This window comes from Pelophylax lessonae (assembly GCF_965119305.1).
Source record: "Pelophylax lessonae genome assembly, chromosome: 2".
Classification (NCBI taxonomy): Eukaryota; Metazoa; Chordata; class Amphibia; order Anura; family Ranidae; genus Pelophylax; species Pelophylax lessonae.
The window spans coordinates 737,949,382-737,975,927 of record NC_138769.1 but is presented as its reverse complement, the minus strand read 5'-3'; the positions used below and the strand labels follow the sequence as shown (position 1 = coordinate 737,975,927).

General features: G+C 43.2%; 1 protein-coding gene across 2 annotated transcripts in view; it reads left to right on the top strand.

Moving 5' to 3' along the window:
- Positions 1-26,546, top strand: part of PDE2A (phosphodiesterase 2A) — a 992,945-nt gene that overhangs the window by 325,952 nt on the left and 640,447 nt on the right. The window contains exons 1-2 of one of the 2 annotated variants that reach the window (XM_082244575.1): positions 7,429-7,542; positions 7,867-7,930. In XM_082244575.1, the coding sequence (XP_082100701.1) occupies positions 7,499-7,542; positions 7,867-7,930 (108 nt within the window). In that variant the 5' untranslated portion in view covers positions 7,429-7,498. Of the gene's footprint in view, positions 1-7,428; positions 7,543-7,866; positions 7,931-26,546 lie in introns of those variants that run through there. The other variant, XM_082244574.1, reaches the window with a different exon arrangement.

Below are 26,546 nucleotides of genomic sequence, written 5' to 3'. Positions count from 1 at the left end.
CAATGGCCACTTTTAGGCTCCACTGGAAGCCTATGTGGCAGGGTGTCAACTCAGGAGTACAATTGGGAGACAGGAACAGAGCGTTGTCACCCTATAACAGGAAGTCTCTGAACAAGGACCTTCATGTGGTAGCCAAAGGAACCGATCAGATTTCAGTTTATTGTAGACAGACTACTGGGCGATGGTTTTTGGTTGGTCACTATCGGCGGCTCCATTTTTCATTTGGTATACAGTAAATTTGAATGCCTCTTAGTATAGTGGATAGAGCAAGGACTGGCATTATGGGACAGGAAAGTTGATGTCCACCATGAAGTAGCGTACCTTTAGAGGGGAGAGTTCGGACCTTCATACCTGTGCACACATAGCAGCCACAGGAGAGTATAAAGAATCCTTGTTATGTATGGGACATTTATGCGGAAATCTTGATGACAATAATCTTAACAGCAAACAGTGTGAATGAGAGGTGCGAAGATTCCCACATAGAGGGAGGTGTGTGATGCTGTGCAAGAAGATGACAATACTTTATCTTCTTCTGCAAAGAGTCAACTACAGCAAGGTGCCCCCCTCCTCCTCTCCTAGCAAGGTGCCATCTACCACCCCCACATACACATACACACCATGGAAGGTGCCACATTCCCCTTCCACTCCCAGCAGGGTCATTTTGCCTGTCCACCCCCAACAAAATGCTACCCCCCCCCCCACCCTCATCCACTTCCGTCAAGGTACCATATTGCTTCTTTACTCCCAGCAAGGTACCAAATTGCCTCTCTATTCCCAACAACATGCCGCCCCCCTTTCACTTCTAGTAAGCTATCATATTGGCTTCCGTTAGGGCATCATATTACCTCTACTCACTCAGCAAGGTACCATATTGCCTCCATTCCCAAAAAGATGCCGCCCCCACCATCCTCTTCCATCAAGGTACCATATTGCCTCTCTATTCCCAACAACATGCCCCCCCCCCCCACTTCCCTTAAGGCACCATATTACCTCTACTCTCCTAGAAAGGTACCATATTGCCTCCATTCACAACAAGATGCCACCCCCCCCCCTTTTACTTTCAGTAAGGTACCATATTGCCTCTCTACACCCAGCAAGGTATCAAATTGCCTCTCCATTCTCAGTAAGATGCCATCCCCCTTCCACTTCCAGCAAGGTATCATACTGCCCCTCTACTTCCAGCAGCCCCCCCCCCCAACTCCCAGCAAGGTGCCACAGCCCCCCTCCATTCCCAGCAGGTTCCACCCCTCTCCTCCACTGTCAGCAAGATGCCATATCCCCCTTCCACTCCAAGCAAGTGTCATATTGCCTCTCCGCTCCCAACAAGATGCTCCCCCCCCCCCATGCACTTCCATCAAGGTTCCATATTGCCTCTCTACTCTCTGCATTGTACCAAATTGCCTCTCTATTCCCAACAACATGCCATCCGCCATCCACTTCCATCAAGGCACCATATTACCTCTACTCTCCCAGCAAGGTACCGTATTGCCTCCATTCCCAACAAGATGCCACCCCTCCTTTTTCACTTCCAGCAAGGTATCATATTGCCCCTCTACTCCCAGCAAGGTATTCTCCCCCCCCCCCTTCCCATCCACTTCCTTTAAGGTAACATATTGCCTCTCTACTCTCAGCAAGGTACCATATTTCCTCTCCATTCCCAACAAGATGCCACCCCCATTCCACTTCCATCAAGGTATCATATTGCCCCTCTACTCCCAGCAGCGTCCCCCCCAACTCCCAGCAAGGTGCCCCCCCCTCCACTCTCAGCAAGGTGCCATATCCCCCTTCCACTCCCAGTAGGTGCCATATTGCCTTTTCACTCCCAACAAAGTGCCACCCTCCATCTACTTTCATCTAGGTACCACATTGCCTTTCTACCCCCAGCAAGGTATCATATTGCCTCTCCATTACAAACAAGATGCCACCCCCTTCCACTTCCAGAAAGGTATCATATTGACCCTCTATTCCCAGCAGGGTTCCCTCCACAACTCCCAGCAAGGTGCCCCCCTCCCCAACTCCCAGCAAGGTCCCCCCTCCATTTCCAGCAGGTGCCACCCCTCTCCCTCCACTCTCAGCAACATGCCATATCCCCCTTCCACCCCTAGCAGGTGCCATATTGCCTCTTCACTCCCAACACAATGCTACCCTCCAATCCACTTCCATCAAGGTACCAAACTGCCTCTCCATTGCCAACAAGGTGCAACCCCCCATCCACTTCCATCAATGTACCATTTTGCCTCTCCACTCCCAGCAAGGTACCATATTGCCTCTCCATTCTCAACAAGATGCCACCCTCCTTCCACATCCAACAAGGTATAATATTGCCCCTCTACTTCCAGCAGGTTTCCCCCTCTTCCCCAACTCCCAGCAAGGTGCCCCCACAACTCCCAGCAAGGTGCCATACCCCCCCACCCACTCCCATCAGGTGCCAAATCCCGCTTCCATTCCCAGCAGGTGCCATATCGCCTCTTCACTCCCAACAAGATGTTACACCCCATCCACTTCCATCAAGGTACCATATTGTCTCTCCACTCTCAGCAAGGTACCATATTGCCTCTCCATTCCCAACAAGATGCCACCCTCCTTCTATTGGCCCTCTACTCCCAGAAAGCTGTTCTCCCCCCCCCCCAACTCCCAGCAAGGCACCCCCTCTCCAACTCCTAGCAAGGTGCCATAACCCCCCTCCATTCCCAGCAGGTGCCACCCCCTCCCTACTCACAGCAAGCTGTCATATACCCCCTCCTCTTCCAGTAAGGTGCCATATCCCCCTTCCATTCTCAACAAGATGCCACCCCATCTTCCATTCTCAGCAAGGTGCCATATCCCCTTCCCTCCCAGCAATGCCCCCCCCCCCCCGCCATCCCAGCAATGTTCCCCCACCCCCCATTCCCTGCAAGGTGCCATATCTCCCCTTCACTCCCAGCAGCATGCACTCCCATTTGCCCCCCCCCACCCCTAGGAAGTTTCCACCCCCTTCACTCCTAACAGGGTGCCATTCAACTCCTCCCACTTCCACAAGTTGCACTTTGTTTCACTCCCAGGTAGTTGATATCCCCCCTCTCCACCCCCCAGAAAGTTGCCAACCCCCTTTTCCCAGGAAGGTGCCATCCAAGCTTCTCACTCCCAGAGAGGTGATATCTCCCCCCCAAGAAAATTGTCTCCCTTTGCTCACAGCAAGGTGTCCCCCTACTCCCAACTAATTAACCCTCCACCTCTCTACTCCTCCATCTACTTCTATCAAAATGTAACCCTCTTTACTCCTAGCAAAGTGTGCCCCCTCCACTCCCAGCAAAGTGCACACCCCTCTACTGTTATCAAAGGGCACCCCCCCCCCCTCCACTCCTATCAAAGTGCACCCAATCCGCTCTCAGCAAAGTGCACTCCTCTCCACTCTTACAAAATGTACCCCCTCAACTCCCAGAAAAGTGCACCCCCTCTATGCCTATCAAATTACACCCCCTCCAATCCTAGCAAAGTGCACCCCCTCCAATCCTAGCAAAATGCAACTGCTCCACTCCCAGCTAAGTGCACTCCCTTCCACTCCCAGAAAAGTTTACCCCCTCCATTCCCAGCAATTTGCATCCCCTTTTACCCATATCAAAGTGCATCTCCTCCACTTCTAAGAAGGTGTAGACCACTTTCTCCAGTAAAGTTCACCACCCCCACTGCCCTCCATTAAGATGCAGACCACCCCCCACCCTCCAGTAAGATGTATACCCTCCGCTTCCAGGAAGGTGTAGACTACCATACCCTCCAGTAAGGTGCAAACCCCTGTTTCCAGTAAGGCGTTGATTCCCCCCCCCCCCCCCCAGTAAGGTGCATACATCCCTTCTCTCCAGTGAGGTGCAGATTCCCCCCCCCCCCCCCCCCACACACACACACTTTACAGAAAGATCCCACCTGTCTAGTACAGTGCATACCCCTTCTCCAGTAAGAGGTAGATTCACCCCTCCCCCACACCAGTAATGAGTAGACTACCATTTCCAGCAAAGTACAGATACCCCTCCCCTTCTGTAAGGTGCACACAACACTCCTGTCCAGTAAGGTGCAGATCTCCCCCTACAGTAAGGTGCAAACCACCCCTCTCTCTAGTAAGGTGCACATCACCCCTCTCTCCAGTAAGGTGCAGTGCACACCACCCCTCTCTCCAGTGAAGGTGCACACCACGCCCCTCTCTCTAGTAAAGTGCACATCACTCCCCTTTCTAATAAGGTGCACACCACCTCCTCTCTAGTAAGGTGCATACCACCCTTCTCTCTAGTAAGGTGCACACCACCCCTCTCTCTAGGTGCACACCATCCCCCTCTCTCCAGTAAGGTGCACACCAACCCCCTCTCTCCAGTAAGATGCACACCACCCCTCTCTCTAGCAAGGTGCACATCACCCCCCTCTTTAATAAGGTGCACACCACCTGCCCTCTCTAGTAAGGTGCACACCACCCCTCTCTCTAGGTGCACAACACCCCCCTCTCTCCAGTAAGGTGCCCACCAGCACCCTCTCTCCAGTAATGTGCACACCACCCCTCTCCCCAGTAAGGTGCCCACCAGCCCCCTCTCTCCAGTAAAGTACACACCTCCTCCCTCTCAAGTAAGGTGCACACCACCCCCCTCTCTAGTAAGTTGCACACTACCCCTCTCTCTAGTGAGGTGCACACCACCCCTCTCTCTTTAGTGGGGTGCATGCCACCCCCCCCCTCAAGTAGGGTGCACATCACCCCTCTATCTAGTAAGATGCACACTACCCCCTCTCTAGTAAGGTGCACACCACCCCCCTCTCTAGTAAGGTGCACACCACCCCCTCTCTAGTAAGGTGCACACCACCCCTCTTTCCAGTAAGGTCCACACCACCCCCTCTCTCCAGTAAGGTGCCCATCCACCCTTCTCCAGTAAGGTGCACACCACCCCCTCTCTCTAGTAAGGTGCATACCCCCCCCCCTTCTCCAGTAAGGTGCACACCACCCCCCTCTCTCTAGTAAAGTGCACATCACCCCTCTCTCTCTAGTAAGGTGCACACCACCACCACCCCTTTCTCTAGTAAGGTGCACACCACCCCCTCTCAAGTAAGGTGCACACCACCCCCCTCTCTAGTAAGTTGCACACCACCCCTCTCTCCAGTGAGTTGCACACTACCCCCCTCTCTAGTAAGGTGCACACCACCCCCCTCTCTAGTAAGGTGCACACCACCCCCCTCTTTCTAGTAAGGTGCACACCTACCCCCTCTCTCCAGTAAGGTGCACACCCCCTCCCTCTCTCTAGTAAGGTGCACACCACCCCCTCTCTCTAGTAAGGTGCACACTACCCCCCTCTCTAGTAAGGTGCACACTACCCCCCTCTCTAGTAAGGTGCACACCACCCCCCTCTTTCTAGTAAGGTGCACACCTACCCCCTCTCTCCAGTAAGGTGCACACCACCTCCCTCTCTCTAGTAAGGTGCACACCACCCCCCTCTCTCTAGTAAGGTGCACACCACCCCCCTCTCTCGAGTAAGATACACTCCACCCCCCTTTCTCTAGTAAGGTGCACACCACCCCCCTCTCTCCAGTAAGGTGCACACCACCCCCCTCTCTCTAGTAAAGTGCACATCACCCCTCTCTCTCTAGTAAGGTGCACCCCACCACCACCCCTCTCTCTAGCAAGGTGCACACCACCCCCTCTCAAGTAAGGTGCACACCACCCCCCTCTCTAGTATGTTGCACACCACCCCTCTCTCCAGAGAGTTGCACACCACCCCTCTCTTTAGTAGGGTGCACACCACCCCCTCTCAAGTAAGGTGCACACCACCCCTCTCTCTAGTAAGGTGCACACTACCCCCCTCTCTAGTAAGGTGCACACCACTCCCCTCTCTAGTAAGGTGCACACCACCCCCCTCTCTCTAGTAAGGTGCACACCTACCCCCTCTCTCTAGTAAGGCGCACACCACCCCCCTCTCTCCAGTAAGGTGCACACCACCCCCCTCTCTCCAGTAAGGTGCACACCACCCCCCTCTCTCTAGTAAGGTGCACACCACTCCCCTCTCTAGTAAGGTGCACACCACCCCCCTCTCTCTAGTAAGGTGCACACCTACCCCCTCTCTCTAGTAAGGCGCACACCACCCCCCTCTCTCCAGTAAGGTGCACACCACCCCCCTCTCTCCAGTAAGGTGCACACCACCCCCCTCTCTCTAGTAAGGTGCACACCACCCCCCTCTCTCCAGTAAGGTGCACACCACCCCCCTCTCTCTAGTAAGGTGCACACCACCCCCCTCTCTCTAGTAAAGTGCACATCACCCCTCTCTCTCTAGTAAGGTGCACCCCACCACCACCCCTCTCTCTAGCAAGGTGCACACCACCCCCTCTCAAGTAAGGTGCACACCACCCCCCTCTCTAGTATGTTGCACACCACCCCTCTCTCCAGAGAGTTGCACACCACCCCTCTCTTTAGTAGGGTGCACACCACCCCCTCTCAAGTAAGGTGCACACCACCCCTCTCTCTAGTAAGGTGCACACTACCCCCCTCTCTAGTAAGGTGCACACCACTCCCCTCTCTAGTAAGGTGCACACCACCCCCCTCTCTCTAGTAAGGTGCACACCTACCCCCTCTCTCTAGTAAGGCGCACACCACCCCCCTCTCTCCAGTAAGGTGCACACCACCCCCCTCTCTCCAGTAAGGTGCACACCACCCCCCTCTCTCTAGTAAGGTGCACACCACCCCCCTCTCTCTAGTAAGGTGCACACCACCCCCCTCTCTCCAGTAAGATACACTGCAACCTACTTTCTCTAGTAAGGTGCACACCACTGCCCCTCTCTACAGTAAGGTGTACACCACCCCCCTCTTGTCCTGTAAGGTGCAGACCCCCCCGTAAGGTGCAGACCGCCCTCCTGTAAGATGCACACAACCCTCTTGTCCAGTAAACCAGTAAAGTGCAGATCCCTCCCCCCTTCAGAAATGTGTAGATCCCCCCCCCCCTCCAGAAAGGTGCAGACCACCCCTCTCTCCATGAAGTTGTAGAATTCCCACCAGTAAGGTTTAGAACACCCTCCCCTCCAATAATGTGCATACCCCGCTAGGTATGGTGCAGTAAGGTGTAGATTCACCCATTCTAGAACAATGTAGATCTCTCCTCCCTTCCTGTAAGGTGCATATAACCCTCCTCTCTAGTAAGGTGCAGATCAGCCCCCCTCCAGTAAGGTAAGGTGCACACCCCCCCTCCCCTCTCCCCTCCACTAAGGTGCAGACCTCTACTAACTGGTTCACCCTCCAGTTAGGTGAACCCTCCGATAAAGGTACCGACCCCCCCAGTAAGGTCCATTCCCCTCCTTGTAAGGTGCACCCCCTCTCTCCTGCAGCCCCCCAAGCCTCTAACCCCATCGCAGCTCCTCTCCTCTGTGCAGCTCCGGCACTAGGACCCTGTGCCTCCCCCCCACTGCACTGTGCATCCTCCGTCCCCCCCACTGGAGTGCAGTCTGTGGCACCGTTCGCTGCCTGTCTCCCCTTCGCCCCTCTCTCTCTGCAGCCACGGCGATGTGGATCCTGCGTTCGGCTTGCCCCATCACTCTGGGGAGCAGGTGTGAAAAACCGTAGCGAAACCCTTTTCTGAAACAGCCTTGGGGAGGGCGTGAGGGGAGGGCGCTGGGGAGGGGCGGCTTTTCAAAAAGGATGGGTCTTTTTTTTTTCCACCCTTCCCTGAAAGCCGTGCAGGACTTCAGATTAATGTGTGTTTATACATGTAGTCCAAACGTGAAAGTGCCGAGTGCGTGCGTGTGTTTGTGTGTTTCGGATGAGACGGCGATCGGCGGGCGAGTGTGGGGGAATTGCAGGAGGAAAGAGCACGTTGGAGACATGGTCCTCATTTTTCATCACATACTTATTGCAGTTCTCCGTTTCTTTAGACGGGGTCAGCAGGCTTTTCTGAAGGCGGACGAAGGGACTCCAGGATGCTCCGAAGCACTCCAGGTAAGACACCTTCTATCCTTCCGTTATGTTCGATATGTTCCATTCTCTCCTGAGACGTTCTATCCTTCTTCTCTCCTGAGACATTCTATCCTTGCCTTCCATTCTCTCCTGAGACATTGTATCCTTCTTCTCTCCTGATACATTCTATCCTTCCCTTCCATTCTCTCCTGAGACATTCTATCCTTCCCTTCCATTCTCTCCTGAGACGTTCTATCCTTCTTCTCTCCTGAGACATTCTATCCTTCTTCTCTCCTAACACATTCTATCTTTCCCTTTCCGTTACTTTCCATTCTCTCCTGAGACGTTCTATTCTTCTTCTCTCCTGATACATTCTATCCTTCCCTTCCATTCTCTCCTGAGACATTCTATCCTTCCCTTCCATTCTCTCCTGAGACGTTCTATCCTTCTTCTCTCCTAACACATTCTATCTTTCCCTTTCCGTTACCTTCCATTCTCTCCTGAGACATTCTATCTTTCTTCTCTCCTAATACATTCTATCCTTCTATCCTTACATTATGTTCAATATGTTCCATCCTCTCCTGAGATGTGCTATCCTTCTTCTCTCCTAATACATTCTATCCTTCCAATACATTCCATAGTCTCCTGACACATGCTATCCTTCTTCTCTCCTGACACATGCTATCCTTCTTCTCTCCTGACACATGCTATCCTTCTTCTCTCCTGACACATGCTATCCTTCTTCTCTTTTGAGACATTCTATTGTTTTTCTCTCCTGAGACATTCTTTTCTTCTTCTCTCCTAATACATTCTATCTTTCTTCTCTACTAATTTATTCTAGCCTTCTTCTCTCCCGACACATGCTATCCTTCTTCTCTCCTACTACATTCTTTCCTTCTTCTCTCCTGACACATTCTATCCTTCTTCTTTCCTGATACATTCTATACTTCTTCTCTCCTGAGACATGCTATCCTTCTTCTTTCCTATTACATTCTTTCCTTCTTCTCTCCTAACACATTTTAGCCTTCTCTACTGAGATGTTCTGTCCTTCTTCTCTCCTGATACATTCTATCCTTTTCTCCCGAGACATGCTATCCTTCTTCTCTCCTGAGACATGCTATCCTTCTCTCCTGAGACATGCTATCCTTCTTCTCTCCTGACACATGCTATCCTTCTTCTCTCCTACTACATTCTTTCCTTCTTCTCTCCTAACACATTTTAGCCTTCTCTACTGAGATGTTCTATCCTTCTTCTCTCCTGATACATTCTATCATTTTCTCCCGAGACATGCTATCCTTCTTCTCTCCTGAGACGTGCTATCCTTCTTCTCTCCTGATACATGCTATCCTTCTTCTCTCCTGAGACATTCTATCCTTCTTCTCTCCTGATACTTTCTATCCTTCATCTCTCCTGATACATTCTACCCTTCTTCTCTCCTGATACATTCTATCCTTCTTCTCTCCTGATACTTTCTATCCTTCATCTCTCCTGATACATTCTATCCTTCTTCTCTCCTGATACTTTCTATACTTCTTCTCTCCTGATACATTCTATACTTCTTCTCTCCTGATACATTCTATCCTTCATCTCTCCTGATACATTCTATACTTCTTCTCTCCTGATGCATTCTATCCTATCCTTCATCTCTCCTGATACATTCTATCCTTCATCTCTCCTGATACATTCTATCCTTCATCTCTCCTGATACATTATATCCTTCTCTCCTGATACATGCTATCCTTCTTCTCTCCTGATACATGCTATCCTTCTTCTCTCCTGATACATTCTATCCTTCATCTCTCCTGATACATTATATCCTTCTCTCCTGATACATTATATCCTTCTCTCCTGATACATTCTATCCTTCTTCTCTCCTGATACATGCTATCCTTCTTCTCTCCTGATACATGCTATCCTTCTTCTCTCCTGATACATTCTATCCTTCTTCTCTCCTGATACTTTCTATCCTTCCCTCTTGGTGTTTAGATATTTTGTATCAGATGACAGTTTCTCCCGCACACTGCCAGCTCTCCCAGCGGGAGCGGATCCTTTTTTCTGGATTGTTGTTATTTTTGGGTTAAGCCCGGCTCGCCTGTGAGCGCTGGCAAGTGTGGCGAATGCAAGGTGTGCCAACTGTCCTTGGGCTGCAGGTGGGACCTATCGCACACCTGGAGAAGGGGCTTGTCCTTGTTCACAAAGAGTTGAGATGATTGGCTGCAGATATTTGGAAGCATGGATTTCTGTTTTTTTTGCTCCAGTGCCTGGACAGGTGTGCGCACCTGGGCGCGCAGGTGACGCTGTTAGGAAACATTCATACTTCTGTGCTCATTTATCTCTCTATGGTCTGTCTAAGCCAGCTAGCACTCACTATAAACATACAGATCAGGGAGTGTCTAATAGTAAGGAGCAGGTGACGCTGGTTAATTTGATCATTCTGCTGTATCGAGAGCTTTAAGGTGGCCACGCACGTATCAATATTATCATTTAATCGATCATAGATGTGAATAAAATTTATGTTGATAAAAAATATAATTTAAAAAAAATAGATTTTTTATGGCCACACATGCTTTGATAAATGATCAATACTTTTCTGAGTGATCTCTCCTGTTATCGATCATAGACCATTCACTCTCACAATTTAATATGATCATATTCATGATAGAACGAATCACCTTAGTGCTGCCAATCGATGTAACAGGATCCATAATTTCCCTCCCTGGCCGATCAATCAAATCTGATCTAAATCAAGTCTAAACTGATCATGAAGAGAAGTTTTTCGATTGTTTGCTGATTTGATTGGATAATAAAATCAAAGAGTGTATGGCCACCATTACTGAAACCCAGAAGTCGATCGACCATGATGGAATTGTATTATTTCTGATGGAATTCATGTATCTCTGCTTGTGTAACTGATTGTGTTACAGATCGATGAAATTATTATTTCTGATTGGCTGCATTTTCAATCAGCATTGTAAATGTTGTGTTGTTTGATATTTTAATTGATGGTGAATCGCTTGTTTGCAATCTTTCGTACTTAGATCAATCACAGATCGATAAGTCTATGGCCCCCTTTCATCGTTTTCATCTGAATGAAGCAGAATTGTGACAACTGTAAAAAAAAAAATAATAATAATAAATAACCTGCCTGCGATTGGATTGGCTTGGCAGGTCGGCATTGATTGTATCCAATACATTTTTTTTATTTTTTATTATTTATCATTTTGATATTTTTATTTATCATTTATCAATATTTCTGGTTGAAAACATGAATTTGCTGGTAATTTAATTAAACATTTTATTTACTTATTTATTTATTTAAAAAAAAATATATATATATATATATATATATATATATATATAAATATATATTTATTATATATATATATATAAATATATATGTATGTGTATATATATATATATATATATATATATATATATATATATATATATATAAACATTTTATTTACTTATTTATTTATTTAAAAAATATATATATATATATATATATATATATATATATATATATAAAAATAAATATATTTATTATATATATATATATATATGTATGGGTGTATATATATATATATATATATATATATATATATATATATATATATATATATATATATATATATATATATTTTGTATTATTATTTATATATATATATATATATATATATATATATATATATATATATATATATATAAATAATGTAACAAAACAGAAACAAGAAAATCGACAAATCCAGCAAAACTGGTGATGGTGGGGCAGACTGTCGCAACGCGTCGGCTGGCGTCTAACTGGCATTCTGACGCATCGATCACTTGTTGACACAACGGTTTTTAGCAGCTGTGCAATTTAAAGAAGAAAAAAAAAATCTTCCAGGACTCATTAACTTGACATCCTTTGTTACTGGGGGGTAAATAGAAGGTCACAGTGTGCGGGGGGGGGGGGGGGGTGGAAGGGGGTCTGTTATGTTAATTAGGGGGAGGGACTTCACCTAAAATATATCATTGGAATTATTCAGCGTGTGTTGCTGTTATTTTGGGTGACTTTTGATTTAACCCATGCATGTCTTTTGCTGGTGAAGAAGATTGCTATTATGTCTCTATTAATACATCCATCATTAGGGACTTCAGCAGTTACATTGGTTCTTGCTCACAGGAGCTAGCACTCTAATATCTCTAATTTGGAAGGACAGTAGATCACCTCGTGAAGGAGATTTGGGGGGGCAGATACAACCCTGGTGGTAGTTGGACCCCAGTTACCGGTGCTGCAAGGCTCTTAGACTGCAGGGAAAGGCAGAGGGGAAATGAACTGGTCAGGAACTAGAAGTCCCAGCATGCCCACTGTGTGCAGGACTGGAGGTCCCAGCATTCCTATATGTGGACAGCTTTAGAGGAACTACAAATCCCAGCATCCTGAGATCATTCCAGACTGACTGACCACCTCCAAGGTCACAGTCTCCTCTGGGAGATTCTCTACCATGCTTCAACCCTGTGCTGTGTGTACAGGGGGGCAGTACCCCCTGGCCCTGTGTTGCCCGGGCACTGTCAGTTGGCAGTGATGGAGGTACAGGTGGAGCTGATCCGGTGTCAGTACATTGTTGTCCTCTGGATGTGTTGGTGGGACTTGTCTCCGCTCCTCCGGAATGTTGTTGTCCTGCAGCCTCCATAATTAGAGGATCTAAATATAACAGCCAAGGATTCTAACAAGTCTATAAACAGAGCAGACAGCTGCTACAATATTCTGTATCCTGTCACTGCTCACTGCTGATCACTGCCTACATCACTACTGATCACTGTCACCATCACCACTGATCACTGTCCCCATCACCACTGATCACTGTCCCCATCACCACTGATCACTGTCACCATCACCACTGATAACTACCCCCATCACCACTGATCACTGTCACCATCACCACTGATCACTACCCCCATCACCACTGATCACTGTCACCATCACCACTGATCACTGTCCCCATCACCACTGATCACTGTCCCCATCACCACTGATCACTGTCACCATCACCACTGATAACTACCCCCATCACCACTGATCACTGTCACCATCACTACTGATCACTGTCACCATCACCACTGATCACTGTCTACATCACCACTGATCACTGTCTACATCACTACTGATCACTGTCACCATCACCACTGATCACTGTCCCCATCACCACTGATCACTGTCACCATCACCACTGATCACTGCCACCATCACCACTGATCACTGCCACCATCACCACTGATCACTACCCCCATCACCGCTGATCACTGTCCCCATCACCACTGATCACTGTCACCATCATTGCTGATCACTGTCACCATCACCACTGATCACTGTCACCATAACCACTGATCACTGTCACCATCATTGCTGATCACTGTCCCCATCACCACTGATCACTGTCACCATCACCACTGATCACTGTCACCATCATCACTGATCACTGTCCCCATCACCACTGATCACTGTCACCATCACCACTGATCACTGTCCCCATCACCACTGATCACTGCCACCATCACCACTGATCACTGTCCCCATCACCACTGATCACTGTCTACATCACCACTGATCACTGTCCCCATCACTGCTGATCACTGTCTACATCACCGCTGATCACTGTCCCCATCACCACTGATCACTGTCACCATCATCACTGCTCACTGCTGATCACTGACACCATCATTGCTGATCACTGTCTACATCACCATTGATCACTGCCTACATCACCACTGATCACTGTCCCCATCACCACTGAGCATTGTCACCATCATGCCTGATCACTGTCTCTGCTCACTGCTGATCACTGTCTACATCACCACTGATCACTGTCACCATCATTGCTGATCACTGTCCCCATCACCACTGAGCATTGTCACCATCACTGCTCATCACTGTCACCATCACCACTGATCACTGTCCCCATCACCATTGATCACTGTCCTCATCATTGCTGATCACTGTCCCCATCACCACTGAGTATTGTCACCATCATGCCTGATCACTGTCTCTGCTCACTGCTGATCACTGTCTACATCACCACTGATCACTGTCACCATCATTCCTGATCTCTGTCTACATCACCACTGATCACTGTACCCATCACCACTGATCACTGTCCCCATCACCACTGATCACTGTCACCATCACCACTGATCACTGTCCCCATCACCACTGATCACTACCCCCATCACCGCTGATCACTGTCCCCATCACCACTGATCACTGTCACCATCACCACTGATCACTGTCATTATAGAGCACATACTGTCACTGATCACTGCTGATCACTGTCCTTTTTTGCAGTAATGATGGCAATGGTCTCTGCATCTGTGCAGTCCCCTGTGGAGCCAGTCCTTCGCTCTCTTTAACCATGAGAGGTGCCACCATACCTGGACAGAGCTATGAGAGGTGCCACCATGCCCAAGCAGGGCTATGACACATGTTACCATACCTGAGCAGAACATTGAAAGGTGTCACCATACCCGAGCAGGGCTATGAAAGGTGTCACCATACCCGAGCAGGGCTATGAAAGGTGTCACCATACCTGAGCAGGGCTATGACACATGTTACCACCATACCTGAGCAGAGCATTGAAAGGCATCACCATAACCAAGCAGGGCTATGAAAGGTGTCACCATACCCAAGCAGGGCTATGAAAGGTGTCACCATACCTGAGCAGGGCTATGAAGGTGTCACCATATCTGGACAGGACTATTATATTCTCAAGATCTTCCAGGGGAGATCTTCATTCCACATGGGCAAAAGACTGGAAATCCGATAATCTCATCTGGGACATTTGTCTGAAATCATTTGAAAGCTCTGCGGACATGGATAGCACTTTGTGGCACTGTGATGTAAATTGTATGTGGTATATGAGGAGTTTCCACCATCCCTGTGCTGAGTTCCCGGGTCTGTACACCTGCTGTGCCCATTATGAGGGGTTCCCACCATCCCTGTGTTGAGTTCCCGGGTCTGTACACCTGCTGTGCCCATTATGAGGGGTTCCCACCATCCCTGTGCTGAGTTCCTGGATCTGTACATCCGCTGTGCCCATTATGAGGGGTTCCCACCATTCCTGTGCTGAGTTCCTAGGTCTGTATCCTTTCTGTGCCCATTTTGATGGGTTCCCACCACCCCTGTGCTGAGTTCCTAGGTCTCCACGCCCCATTCCGTAGGGGGTAACTCAGAACGCCAGGCTCCACATTTATCTAAAATAAAACCTTTGGGTGGATGGACTGGTTACCTAGAGGTGAAGTCTCTGTGTGGGGTGTGCCATTGGCCCCTTTATTGATATTCTGTAGTGGGTTTCGGTGTGACCCTGGGAAGTACAGCCATAATTTTGGCTGCCAATAGGAAATATGCCTGCCAATCAATTTAGATGTTGTCTGCTGCAGACTGGGGAATGCACCGTCCTGCCAAGAATCTACATATTCTATTTATTAATAGGGGGGGGGGGATGATGTCCTCCTCATTTACGGCTCCAACCTGCTTAAATTAATTATCAGAAGCCGAATAAGAGCTTGCGTTTAACCCTTCCATGGTTGGAGTGATGAACATTTTAAACAAGAAGCCGGAAACATTATATATATTTTGAGAAAGCAGGGGCCTTGGAGAATGAAATGGTGGCAGTCGCAATTTTTTATGTTGTATGATATTCGCCAGTAAACCCCCTATATCAGCGATGGTGAACCTTGGCACCCCAGATGTTTTGGAACTACATTTCCCATGATGCTCAAATACACTGCAGAGTTCATGAGCATCATGGGAAATGTAGTTCCAAAACATCTGGGGTGCCAAGGTTTGCCATCACTACCCTATGTGACAGCATAGTGCAGATGACAGGTTCTCTTTAAGGAGGCATCGGAGGTCCCTATGAGATCGCCTAATGCCACCTCTGCAATATTCTGAATCTGATAGTCTGTGCTCAGTTAGCCAACAAGGTCAAAAATTGATAGCTCTGAACCTGGAAGTACTCAAAGCTGAGCACTTTTGGGGTTCATGGTTTAAAGGGGAGATCAGTGAATGGATTTTGCCTGATAACCCAATATTCTTCATCCTGATAATTCCCCAAATTCCAGGCATCCAGAAAACATGGGGGGTGTTGGGTGGTAAGCTTCACACCTTCCCTAGCATGTACAAGTGACAGGTTCTCTTTAGGGAGGTATCAGGGGTCTATTAGACCCCTAATGTCACCTCTGCACTATTCTGAATCTGATTGGGTGGAGACTGTTCTCAGTTTCTTCCCAGGCCAGGGAGGATTGACAACTCTGAACCGGGAAATGCTTAGAGCTGAGTGCTTCCGGGTTCATATTTCAAAGCGGAGATCAGTTAATGAATTTTGCATGATCTCTCACCATTCTTCTCCTAGGACCCACCCTTCGCCTGGATATCCAGGACACATTGGGGATTGTGGGGTGTCAGCTGAGGGGGGGGGGGGAGGGTGTGAGTTTTACACTTTTTCTTTTAATATTCCGTACACCTCTCCAAAGGTGTCAAAGTGCAAAACATATAATAGAACTGTTGCAAATACGGTGTATATCTCCACAATTATTATTGGAATAAAGTAATAAATAAGTGACAGGTGACTGGATAATAAAACGCTTATAAAGTGCCAAGTTCAACAGTACTAGAATGTGTATTCTGGGTGATTAAATAAATCAATAAATAAATAAAATCAGTAGTGGGTGACCCAGTTCAGTGAAAAGGTACACTGAAATATAGTGCCAAATCCGAAAACAAATGTGATAACAAAAAAATATAAATTCAGACTGGTGATAACAGTGTTAAGTGTGTGGTAATATCACAGCCTGTTATGAATAAGTGATGTAAAGATGTTGATAAATAAACAATAAACTAAAATCAGTAGTGACATATAATAGTGATAACAAGGTGAACACCTGTGTTTTTCCTTGGGTGTGTGAAATAAATCCACTAGTAATATCATATATCGGCAGGGAGTTGTATACAAAACCTTACAGCAGGTATATGGAACAATATAAATTAACCATAGATAAAAATAGCAGCAGTAATCAGAGCTTCAAAGGAATAAATAATCCATAAATAACCTAAAAAAATGGGGTGATCCCACAATTAAAAATAGTCCATAGGTATTTAGTGCAAAAAAGGTGACTTCAGTGCAGGTGCTTCTAAATATTGCTTTAAGGGTGCCCGGACTCCGGTGATCATTCTGTGCTCCCCGCACCCCCAGGACCGCACTCACCAGAGTTAATTACCCCTACAGGGGTATCAAGCCTTGGGTATATAATCTCTGAGTCCCCCTCTGGTCTCCCTGGATGGTGCTATAGATAGGAGTGTTGTCCAATAACCTGCCCGAGTCCTTCGTCACACCATCCTTAGGAATGGAGTATCCACGGGTATGTATGGGGAATAAAGGCTCACATAGGGTAGTACCGTTTGATAACGCTTTATTAGATTAAAGAAAATGGTACTCACAAACATATAAGAAACAATCGGCAGGTAAAAGCTGTTGCGGTCGCGCACTTCCGGGACGCCGTGCGTTCCACAGACCGGATGTGCGTACCAACCAGGCGGATGTGACGCGATGACGCTCTACGCGTTTCGTCAGTATGACGTCTTCAGGAGTCACTCGGGCAGGTTATTGGACAACACTCCTATCCATAGCACCATCCAGGGAGACCAGAGGGGGACTCAGAGATTATATACCCAAGGCTTGAATACCCAAGGTATTAAATACCTATGGACTATTTTTAATTGTGGGATCACCCCATTTTTTTAGGTTATTTATGGATTATTTATTCCTTTGAAGCTCAGATTACTGCTGCTATTTTTATCTATGGTTGATTTATATTGTTCCATATACCTGCTGTAAGGTTTTGTATACAACTCCCTGCCGATATATGATATTACTAGTGGATTTATTTCACACACCCAAGGATAAACACAGGTGTTCACCTTGTTATCACTATTATATGTCACTACTGATTTTAGTTTATGGTTTATTTATCAACATCTTTACATCACTTATTCATAACAGGCTGTGATATTACCACACACTTAACACTGTTATCACCAGTCTGAATTTATATTTTTTTGTTATCACATTTGTTTTCGGATTTGGCACTATATTTCAGTGTACCTTTTCACTGAACTGGGTCACCCACTACTGATTTTATTTATTTATTGATTTATTTAATCACCCGGAATACACATTCTTAATCTGAATGTGTACAGACTGTGCTCAGCTTCTTCCCAGGCCAGGGAGGATTGACAGCTCTGAACCAGGAAGTGCTCAGTGCCGAGTGCTCCCCAATTCAACCTTCAAAGTGGGGATCGGCTGATGAATTTTGAGGGAGCTCCTGCCATTCTTCATCCTGATACCCACCATACAGGTTCACCAATTTGTATGATCCTCCACCATTCTTCACCCTAGTACCCACCATAGAGGTCTACCACTTTGCATGATCTCCCACCATTCTTCATCCTGATACCCACCATAGAGGTCCACCACTTTGCTTGATCTCCCACCATTCTTCATCTTAGTACCCACCATAGAAGTCCACCACTTCACATGATCTCCCACCATTCTTCATCCTGATAGCCACCATAGAGATCCACCACTTTTCATGATCTCCTACCATTCTTCATTTATTACCCACCATGGAGGTCCACCACTTCACATGATCTCCCACCATTCTTCATCATGATACCCACCATAGAGGTCCACCACTTCGCAGTATCCCCAACCATTCTTCATCTTAGTACCCACCATAGAGGTCCCAGGCACCAAGGACACATGACGAGGATGGGGGGGGCAGGGTTCAGGTTAGTGGGGGTGGGGGGGCTCCACCTTCTCTAACATGTAGAAGTGATTGGACGGCCATAAAGCCACCTCAGTGAATTCTCTCACATAGCTGACAGCCAGGATTAAAAAGGTAAAAAAAAACCCTAGTTGCAATAGTTACGGCAGCGAGGTGTAAACACAATGGCTGCAATAAAAGTCAGGCTTCACCTGTAACTAAACCATCCCTTTCTGGATGGTCCTGCCCTTTAAAAGTGCGTATCCTTTGACCTCTTTTGCCAATTGCGATCTTGAATGGCCGAGATGACTTAATCCCGATGCTTGTCATCTGTCCTCTAATGTCACCTCTGTGATATTCTGAATCTCATTGGGTACAGACTGTGCTCAGCTTCTTCCCAGGCCAGAGAGGATTGACAGCTCTGAACCAGGAATTGCTCAGTGCTGAGTGCACCCCAATTCAACCTTCAAAGAAGTTGAAGAAAATTGCCATGCAAGTTCTCAATGGGATTAAGGTCTGGGGAGTTTCCTGGTCATGGACCCAACATTTCCATGTTTTGTTCCCCAAACCACTAAGTTGCCTTAAGGCAAGATGCTCCATCATGCTGCCCATTCTTGCATAATCAATGCTTGGAGTTTGTCAGAATTTGTGTTTTTTTTTGTTTTTTTTTCACCCACCTTTTGAAAATTGACTTCAAGTCCTCAATGGGATTAAGATCTGGGGAGTTTCCTGGCCATGGGGCCCAAAGTGTCCATGTTTTGTTCCCCAAGCCACTTAGTTATCACTTTTGCCTTATGGCAAGGTGCTCCATCATGCTGCCCATTCTTGCATAATCAATGCTTGGAGTTTGTCAGAATTTTTGGGGGTTTTTTTTGTTCGCCTGCCTCTTGAGGATTGACCACAAGTCCTCAATGCAATTAAGGTCTGGGGAGTTTCCTGGCCATGGAGCCCAAAATGTCCATGTTTTGTTCCCCAAGCCACTTAGGTATCACTTTTGCTTTATGGGAAGGAGCTCCATCATGCTGGAAAGGCATTGTCCCTCACCAAACTGTTCTTGGATGGTTGGGAGAAGTTGCTCTCGGAGGATGTTTTTGTACCATTTTTTTATTCATGGTGGTGTTCTTAGGCAAAATTGTGAGTGAGCCCATTCCCTTGGCTGGGAAGCAACGCCACACATTAATGGTCTCAGGATGCTTTACTGTTGGCATGACACAGGACTGATGGTAGCACTCACCTTTTCTTCTCCGGACAAAGGTTTTTTTCCGGATGCCCCAATCGGAAAGGCGATTCATCAGAGAAAATGACTTTACCCCAGTTTATATGATGGCATTTTGCATATACTCCGAAATGTTATGAAGAGTGATCAGACTAATTGCAATTACTTGCAAAGTCCTTCTTTGCCATGAAAATTAACTTAATCCACTGCATTTGTGAAGAAGGCTTCGGGGTGCCCAAGAAAGTCCAGCAAGCGTCAGGACCGTCTCCTTCAGTTGGTTCAGCTGCCAGATCGGGGCACCACAAGAGTAGGAGCAAGAGCTTGCTCAGGAATGGCAGCAGGCTGGTGTAAGTACATCTACACCCACAGTGAGGAGAAGACTTTTGGAGGATGTCCTGGTGTCAAGAAGGGCAGCAAAGAAGCCACTTCTCTCCAGGAAAGACATTTCAAGATATTCTGAAAAAGGAACAGGGATTGGACGGCTGAGGACTGGGAAAAAGTCATTTTCTCGAATGAATCCCCTTTCTCGAATTTGAGGTCCACAGTCCATCCCAAGTCACTTACTGTGGTGAACCAAGCCCTGTAAGACCTCCCACTCACATCCCCTATCACCGTAATTAATGCCTTATTGATTTATTGCACATGCTGGTTACCAGTCCACCCTAAACCCACCCAGTTACTTGGTAGTCTCATCCAGACTCCACCTACTTACAAGAGTGGCCCACCCAAACCCGGCAAGACCTCACAGCCCCTATCTCCGATCTAGAATACCTTTTTGATTTACTGTCCATGATCATTAAATGAAATAAGGGCAGTAATGTGATTCCATTACCTAGCCTTAGTAATCAAGTTTAGATAGGTGTTCATTCCTAAAATTGGCAGGTGAAGGATTTTTTTGGGCAATTTAAGTCTCTGTGGGAGAGTAATGGCCAGTGAAAGCCACACGCTGACGGGTCCAGTGAGACTCTTCTTAGGCTCTTTCTGAGACTTCTGATTCTGATAAATGCTTGTTTTTGGTGCCCCCTCTGGCAACTTTGTGTAACTGCTGAAAAAATCAGCTTTGCCTCTTCGTTCCGCTCTTTTCAGCTAGGCCTCCCTATCGTCCAGGAGAGATGATTGTTACCTGGGATAGGACCCTGAGGGAGCACTCTCTGGATACAACAGGAGCCTGCACAGAGAGACCAGGGAAGCCGGGGAATTCTCGCTGATGTGCGCAGCTCGAACCAAGCCATTGTCACATGATATTTCTCTCCGGAGTCACGCGCTTTGATGTGATCTCTTAAATGTGGTTTTCTGAAAAGACTCTTCAGTGTTCCGAAACGCAGCGGCCGCCTTACTAATAATAGCACAGTGCGCTATCACACCCTTAAAGGGGAACTCCCTCTCATCCAATCATAAAAGTGGAACTCCATCTCATTTAATCATGAAAGGGGAACTCCTTTTTTATAAACTCTTAAAGGATAACTCCATTTTATTAAATAATTAAAATTTTCTCCATTTTATTAAATTTTTAAAGGATAAATCCATTTTATTAAATTATTAAAAGTTTCTCCATTTTATTAAATTATTAAAGGATAACTCCATTTTATTAAATTATTAAAAGTTTCTCCATTTTATTAAATTATTAAAGGATAACTCCATTTTATTAAATTATTAAAAGTTTCTCCATTTTATTAAATTCCTAAAGGGTAACTCCATTTTATTAAATTATTAAAGTGTAACTCCATTTTATTGAACCCTTAAAGGATAACTTAATTGTATTAAATTGTTAAAGTGTAACTCTATTTTATTTACTTCTTAAAGTGTAACTCCATTTTATTAAATTCTTGAAGGGTAACTCAATTTTTATTAAATTGTGAAAGGGTAACGCCATTTTATTAAACTCTTAAAGGGTAACTCCTTGTTAATAAATTCCTAAAGGGTAACTCCTTTTTAAAAAAAAAAAAACTCTTAAAGGATAACTCCATTTTATTAAAAAATTTTAAGTTTCTCCATTTTTTTTTAATTACTAAAGTAAACTCCATTTTATTAAATTATTAAAAATGTCTCCATTTTATCAAATTCCTAAAGGGTAACTCCATTTTATTAAATTATTAAAAGTTTCTCCATTTTATTAAATTCCTAAAGGGTAACTCCATTTTATTAAATTATTAAAAGTTTCTCCATTTTATTAAATTCCTAAAGGGTAACTCCATTTTTTTAAAATTATTAAAGTGTAACTCCATTTTATTGAACCCTTAAAGGGTAACTTAATTGTAATTAAAGTGTAACTCTATTTTATTTACTTCTTAAAGTGTAACTGCATTTTATTAAATTCCTAAAGGGTAACTCCTTTTTTAAAAAAAAAACTCTTAAAGGATAACTCCATTTTATTAAATAATTAACATTTTCTCAATTTTATTAAATTATTAAAGGATAACTCCATTTTATTAAATTAGTAAAAGTTTCTCCATTTTATTAAATTATTAAAGGATAACTCAATTTTATAAAATTATTAACATTTTCTCCATTTTATTAAATTTTTAAAGGATAACTCCATTTTATTAAATTATTAAAAGTTTCTCCATTTTATTAAATTATTAAAGGATAACTCCATTTTATTAAATTATTAAAAGTTTCTCCATTTTAATAAATTCCTAAAGGGTAACTCCATTTTATTAAATTATTAAAGTGTAACTCCATTTTATTGAACCCTTAAAGGATAACTTAATTGTATTAAATTGTTAAAGTGTAACTCTATTTTATTTACTTCTTAAAGTGTAACTCCATTTTATTAAATTCTTGAAGGGTAACTCAATTTTTATTAAGTTGTGGAAGGGTAACGCCATTTTATTAAACTCTTAAAGGGTAACTCCTTGTTAATAAATTCTTAAAGGGTAACTCCTTTTTTATTAAGCTATTAAAAGTAACTCCATCTTAATAAATTCCTAAAGGGTAACTCCTTTTAAAAAAAAAAAAAAAACTCTTAAAGGATAACTCCATTTTATTAAAAAATTTAAAGTTTCTCCATTTTTTTAAATTACTAAAGTAAACTCCATTTTATTAAATTTTTAAAAATGTCTCAATTTTGTTAAATTCCTAAAGGGTAACTCCATTTTATTAAATTATTAAAAGTTTCTCCATTTTATTAAATTCCTAAAGGGTAACTCCATTTTTTTTAAATTATTAAAGTGTAACTCCATTTTATTGAACCCTTAAAGGGTAACTTAATTGTAATTAAAGTGTAACTCTATTTTATTTACTTCTTAAAGTGTAACTGCATTTTATTAAATTCCTAAAGGGTAACTCCTTTTAAAAAAAAAAAAAACTCTTAAAGGATAACTCCATTTTAATAAATAATTAACATTTTCTCAATTTTATTAAATTATTAAAGGATAACTCCATTTTATTAAATTATTAAAAGTTTCTCCATTTTATTATATTATTAAAGGATAACCCATTTTTTTTTTACATTATTAAAAGTTTCTCCATTTTAATAAATTCCTAAAGGGTAACTCCATTTTTTAAAAATTATTAAAGTGTAACTCCATTTTATTGAACCCTTAAAGGGTAACTTAATTGTAATTAAAGTGTAACTCTATTTTATTTACTTCTTAAAGTGTAACTGCATTTTATTAAATTCCTAAAGGGTAACTCCTTTTTTTAAAAAAAAAAACTCTTAAAGGATAACTCCATTTTATTAAATAATTAACATTTTCTCAATTTTATTAAATTATTAAAGGATAACTCAATTTTATTAAATTATTAAAAGTTTCTCCATTTTATTAAATTATTAAAGGGTAACTCAATGTTATAAAATTATTAAAAGTTTCTCCATTTTATTAAATTCCTAAAGGGTAACTCCATTTTTTTTTTTAATTCTTAAAGTGTAATTTCATTTTATTGAACTCTTAAAGGGTAACTCCATTTTATTAAATTCTCAAAGGGTAAGAACTCCATTATATTAAATTATTAAAGTGTAACTCCATTTTATTAAACCCTTAAAGGGCAACTCCATTTTATTAAGTTCCTAAAGGGTAACTCCGTTTAATTAAATTAATAAAGTGTAACTCCATTTTATTGAACCCTTAAAGGGTAACTCTATTGTATTAAATGATTAAAGTGTAACACCATTCTATTTAATTCTTAAAGTGTAACTCCATTTTATTAAATTCCTGAAGGGTAACTCCATTTTTTTTTTTTTTTCCATGAAAGGGTAATGCCATTTTATTAAACTACTAAGGGTAACTCCTTGTTAATAGACTCTTAAAGGGAGCTCTATTTTATTAAATTATTAAAAGGAACTCCATTTATTAAATTATTAACGGGTAACTCCATATTAATAAATTCTTAAGGAGTAACTCCATTTTAATAAATTATTAGGAGTTGAAATCATTTTTTTAATCGATTAAAGGTGGCTCCATTTTATTGAACTCCTAAAGGGTAACTTTTTTTTTTTAAAAACCCTTAAAGGGTAACTCTAATGAAATGGTGATACCTTTGACGGGTTTAATAAAATGGAGTTGCCCTTTAAGGGTTCATGAAAATGGAGTTACCCTTTAATAATTTAATAAAATGGAGTTACCCTTTAAGGGTTCAATAAAAGGAAGCCACTTTTTAAGATTTTAAATAAAAAAATAAATTCCTAAAAGGAGCTTCATTACATTAAACTCTTAAAGGGCAACTCCATTTTATTAAATTCTTAAAGGGTGACTCCATTTATTTAAATGATTAAAGTGTAACTCAATTTTATTTAATTCTTACAGTGTAACTTCATTTTATTAAATTCTTGAAGGGTAACTTCATTTTTATTAAAATATGAAAGGGTAATACCATTTTATTAAACTCTTAAAGGGTAACTCCTTGTTAATACATTCTTAAAGAGGAACTCTATTTTATTAAATTATTAAAAGCAACTCCATTTATTAAATTATTAATGGGTAACTCAATTTTATTAAATTCTTAAGGAGTAACGCCATTTTAATAAATTATTAAGAGTTGAAATCATTTTATTAAATGATTAAAGGTTATCTCAATTTTTTGAACTCCTGAAGAGTTTTTTTTTTCTTTTTTTTGTTTCATATAGAATTTTTTTTTTTTTTCCAAAAAAGAAATTATTGCATTTTTAGTTGTCAAAGATTTTTATTAGTTTCAAACATAATTTTCTTTTTTTTTTTTAAAGCCTTAAAGGGTAACTCTAATGAAATGGTGGCACCTTTTAATGGGTTTAATAAAATGGAGTTACCCTTTAATAATTTAATAACATGGAGTTACCCTTTAAGGTTTCAATAAAAGGAAGCCACTTTTTAATGGTTTAAATGATAAAAAAGAAAATTCCTGAAGGGAGCTTCAATACATTACACTCCTGAAGGATAACTTCATTTTATTAAACCCTTAAAGGGTAATGCTAATAAAATGGTGGCACCTTTTAAGGGTTTAATGAAATTTAATCTTCAAAGGTTAAATAAAAAAAAAAAAAAATCCTAAAGAGTGCTACATTTTATTTATTTATCATATTTATTTATCAAAGGATAACTCTAATTAAATGGAGCCATCCTTAGAAGATTAATAAAAATAAAACTCGTAAAGGGGAGCTCTATCTTAAAAAAATCTTCACTGCACTTTTAATAAATATATATATATATATATATATATATATATATGAATATTATAAAATGGTTTATAAATGTGTGAAGTAAAACAGTAGGTGGCGCTGTCTGGGGGATTACTGCATTCTTGGCTTCACCCCACATAATATCCATTCATGAATATATTTCAGTAGTGACATTCTATGGGTTCTTCATTTATTACTTTAATCCATGACTGGTTCTCTTTATGGCCCAGTAGTAGATGTATACGGCCCAGTAGTAGATATATATATACGGCCCAGTAGTAGATGTATACGGCCCAGTAGTAGATGTATCCGGCCCAGTAGTAGATATATATATGGCCCAGTAGAAGATGTATACGGCCCAGAAGTAGATATATATGCGGCCCAGTAATAGATGTATACGGCCCAGTAGTAGATGTATATGGCCCAGTAGTAGATGTTTACGGCCCAGTAGTAGATGCATACGGCCCAGTAGAAGATGTATATGGCCCAGTAGTAGATGTATACGGCCCAGTAGTAGATGTATACGGCCCAGTAGTAGATGTATACGGCCCAGTAGTAGATGTATATATGGCCCAGTAGTAGATGTATATATGGCCCAGTAGTAGATGTATATACGGCCCAGTAGTAGATGTATATGGCCCAGTAGTAGATGTATATATGGCCCAGTAGTAGATGTATATATGGCCCAGTAGTAGATGTATATACGGCCCAGTAGTAGATGTATATGGCCCAGTAGTAGATGTATACGGCCCAGTAGTAGATGTATATGGCCCAGTAGTAGATGTATATACAGCCCAGTAGTAGATGTATATGGCCCAGTAGTAGATGTATACGGCCCAGTAATAGATGTATACGGCCCAGTAGAAAATGTATACGGCCCAGTAGTAGATGTATACGGCCCAGTAATAGATGTATACGGCCCAGTAGAATATGTATACGGCCCAGTAGTAGATGTATACGGCCCAGTAATAGATGTATACGGCCCAGTAGAAGATGTATACGGCCCAGTAGTAGATGTATACAGCCCAGTAGTAGATGTATATGGCTCA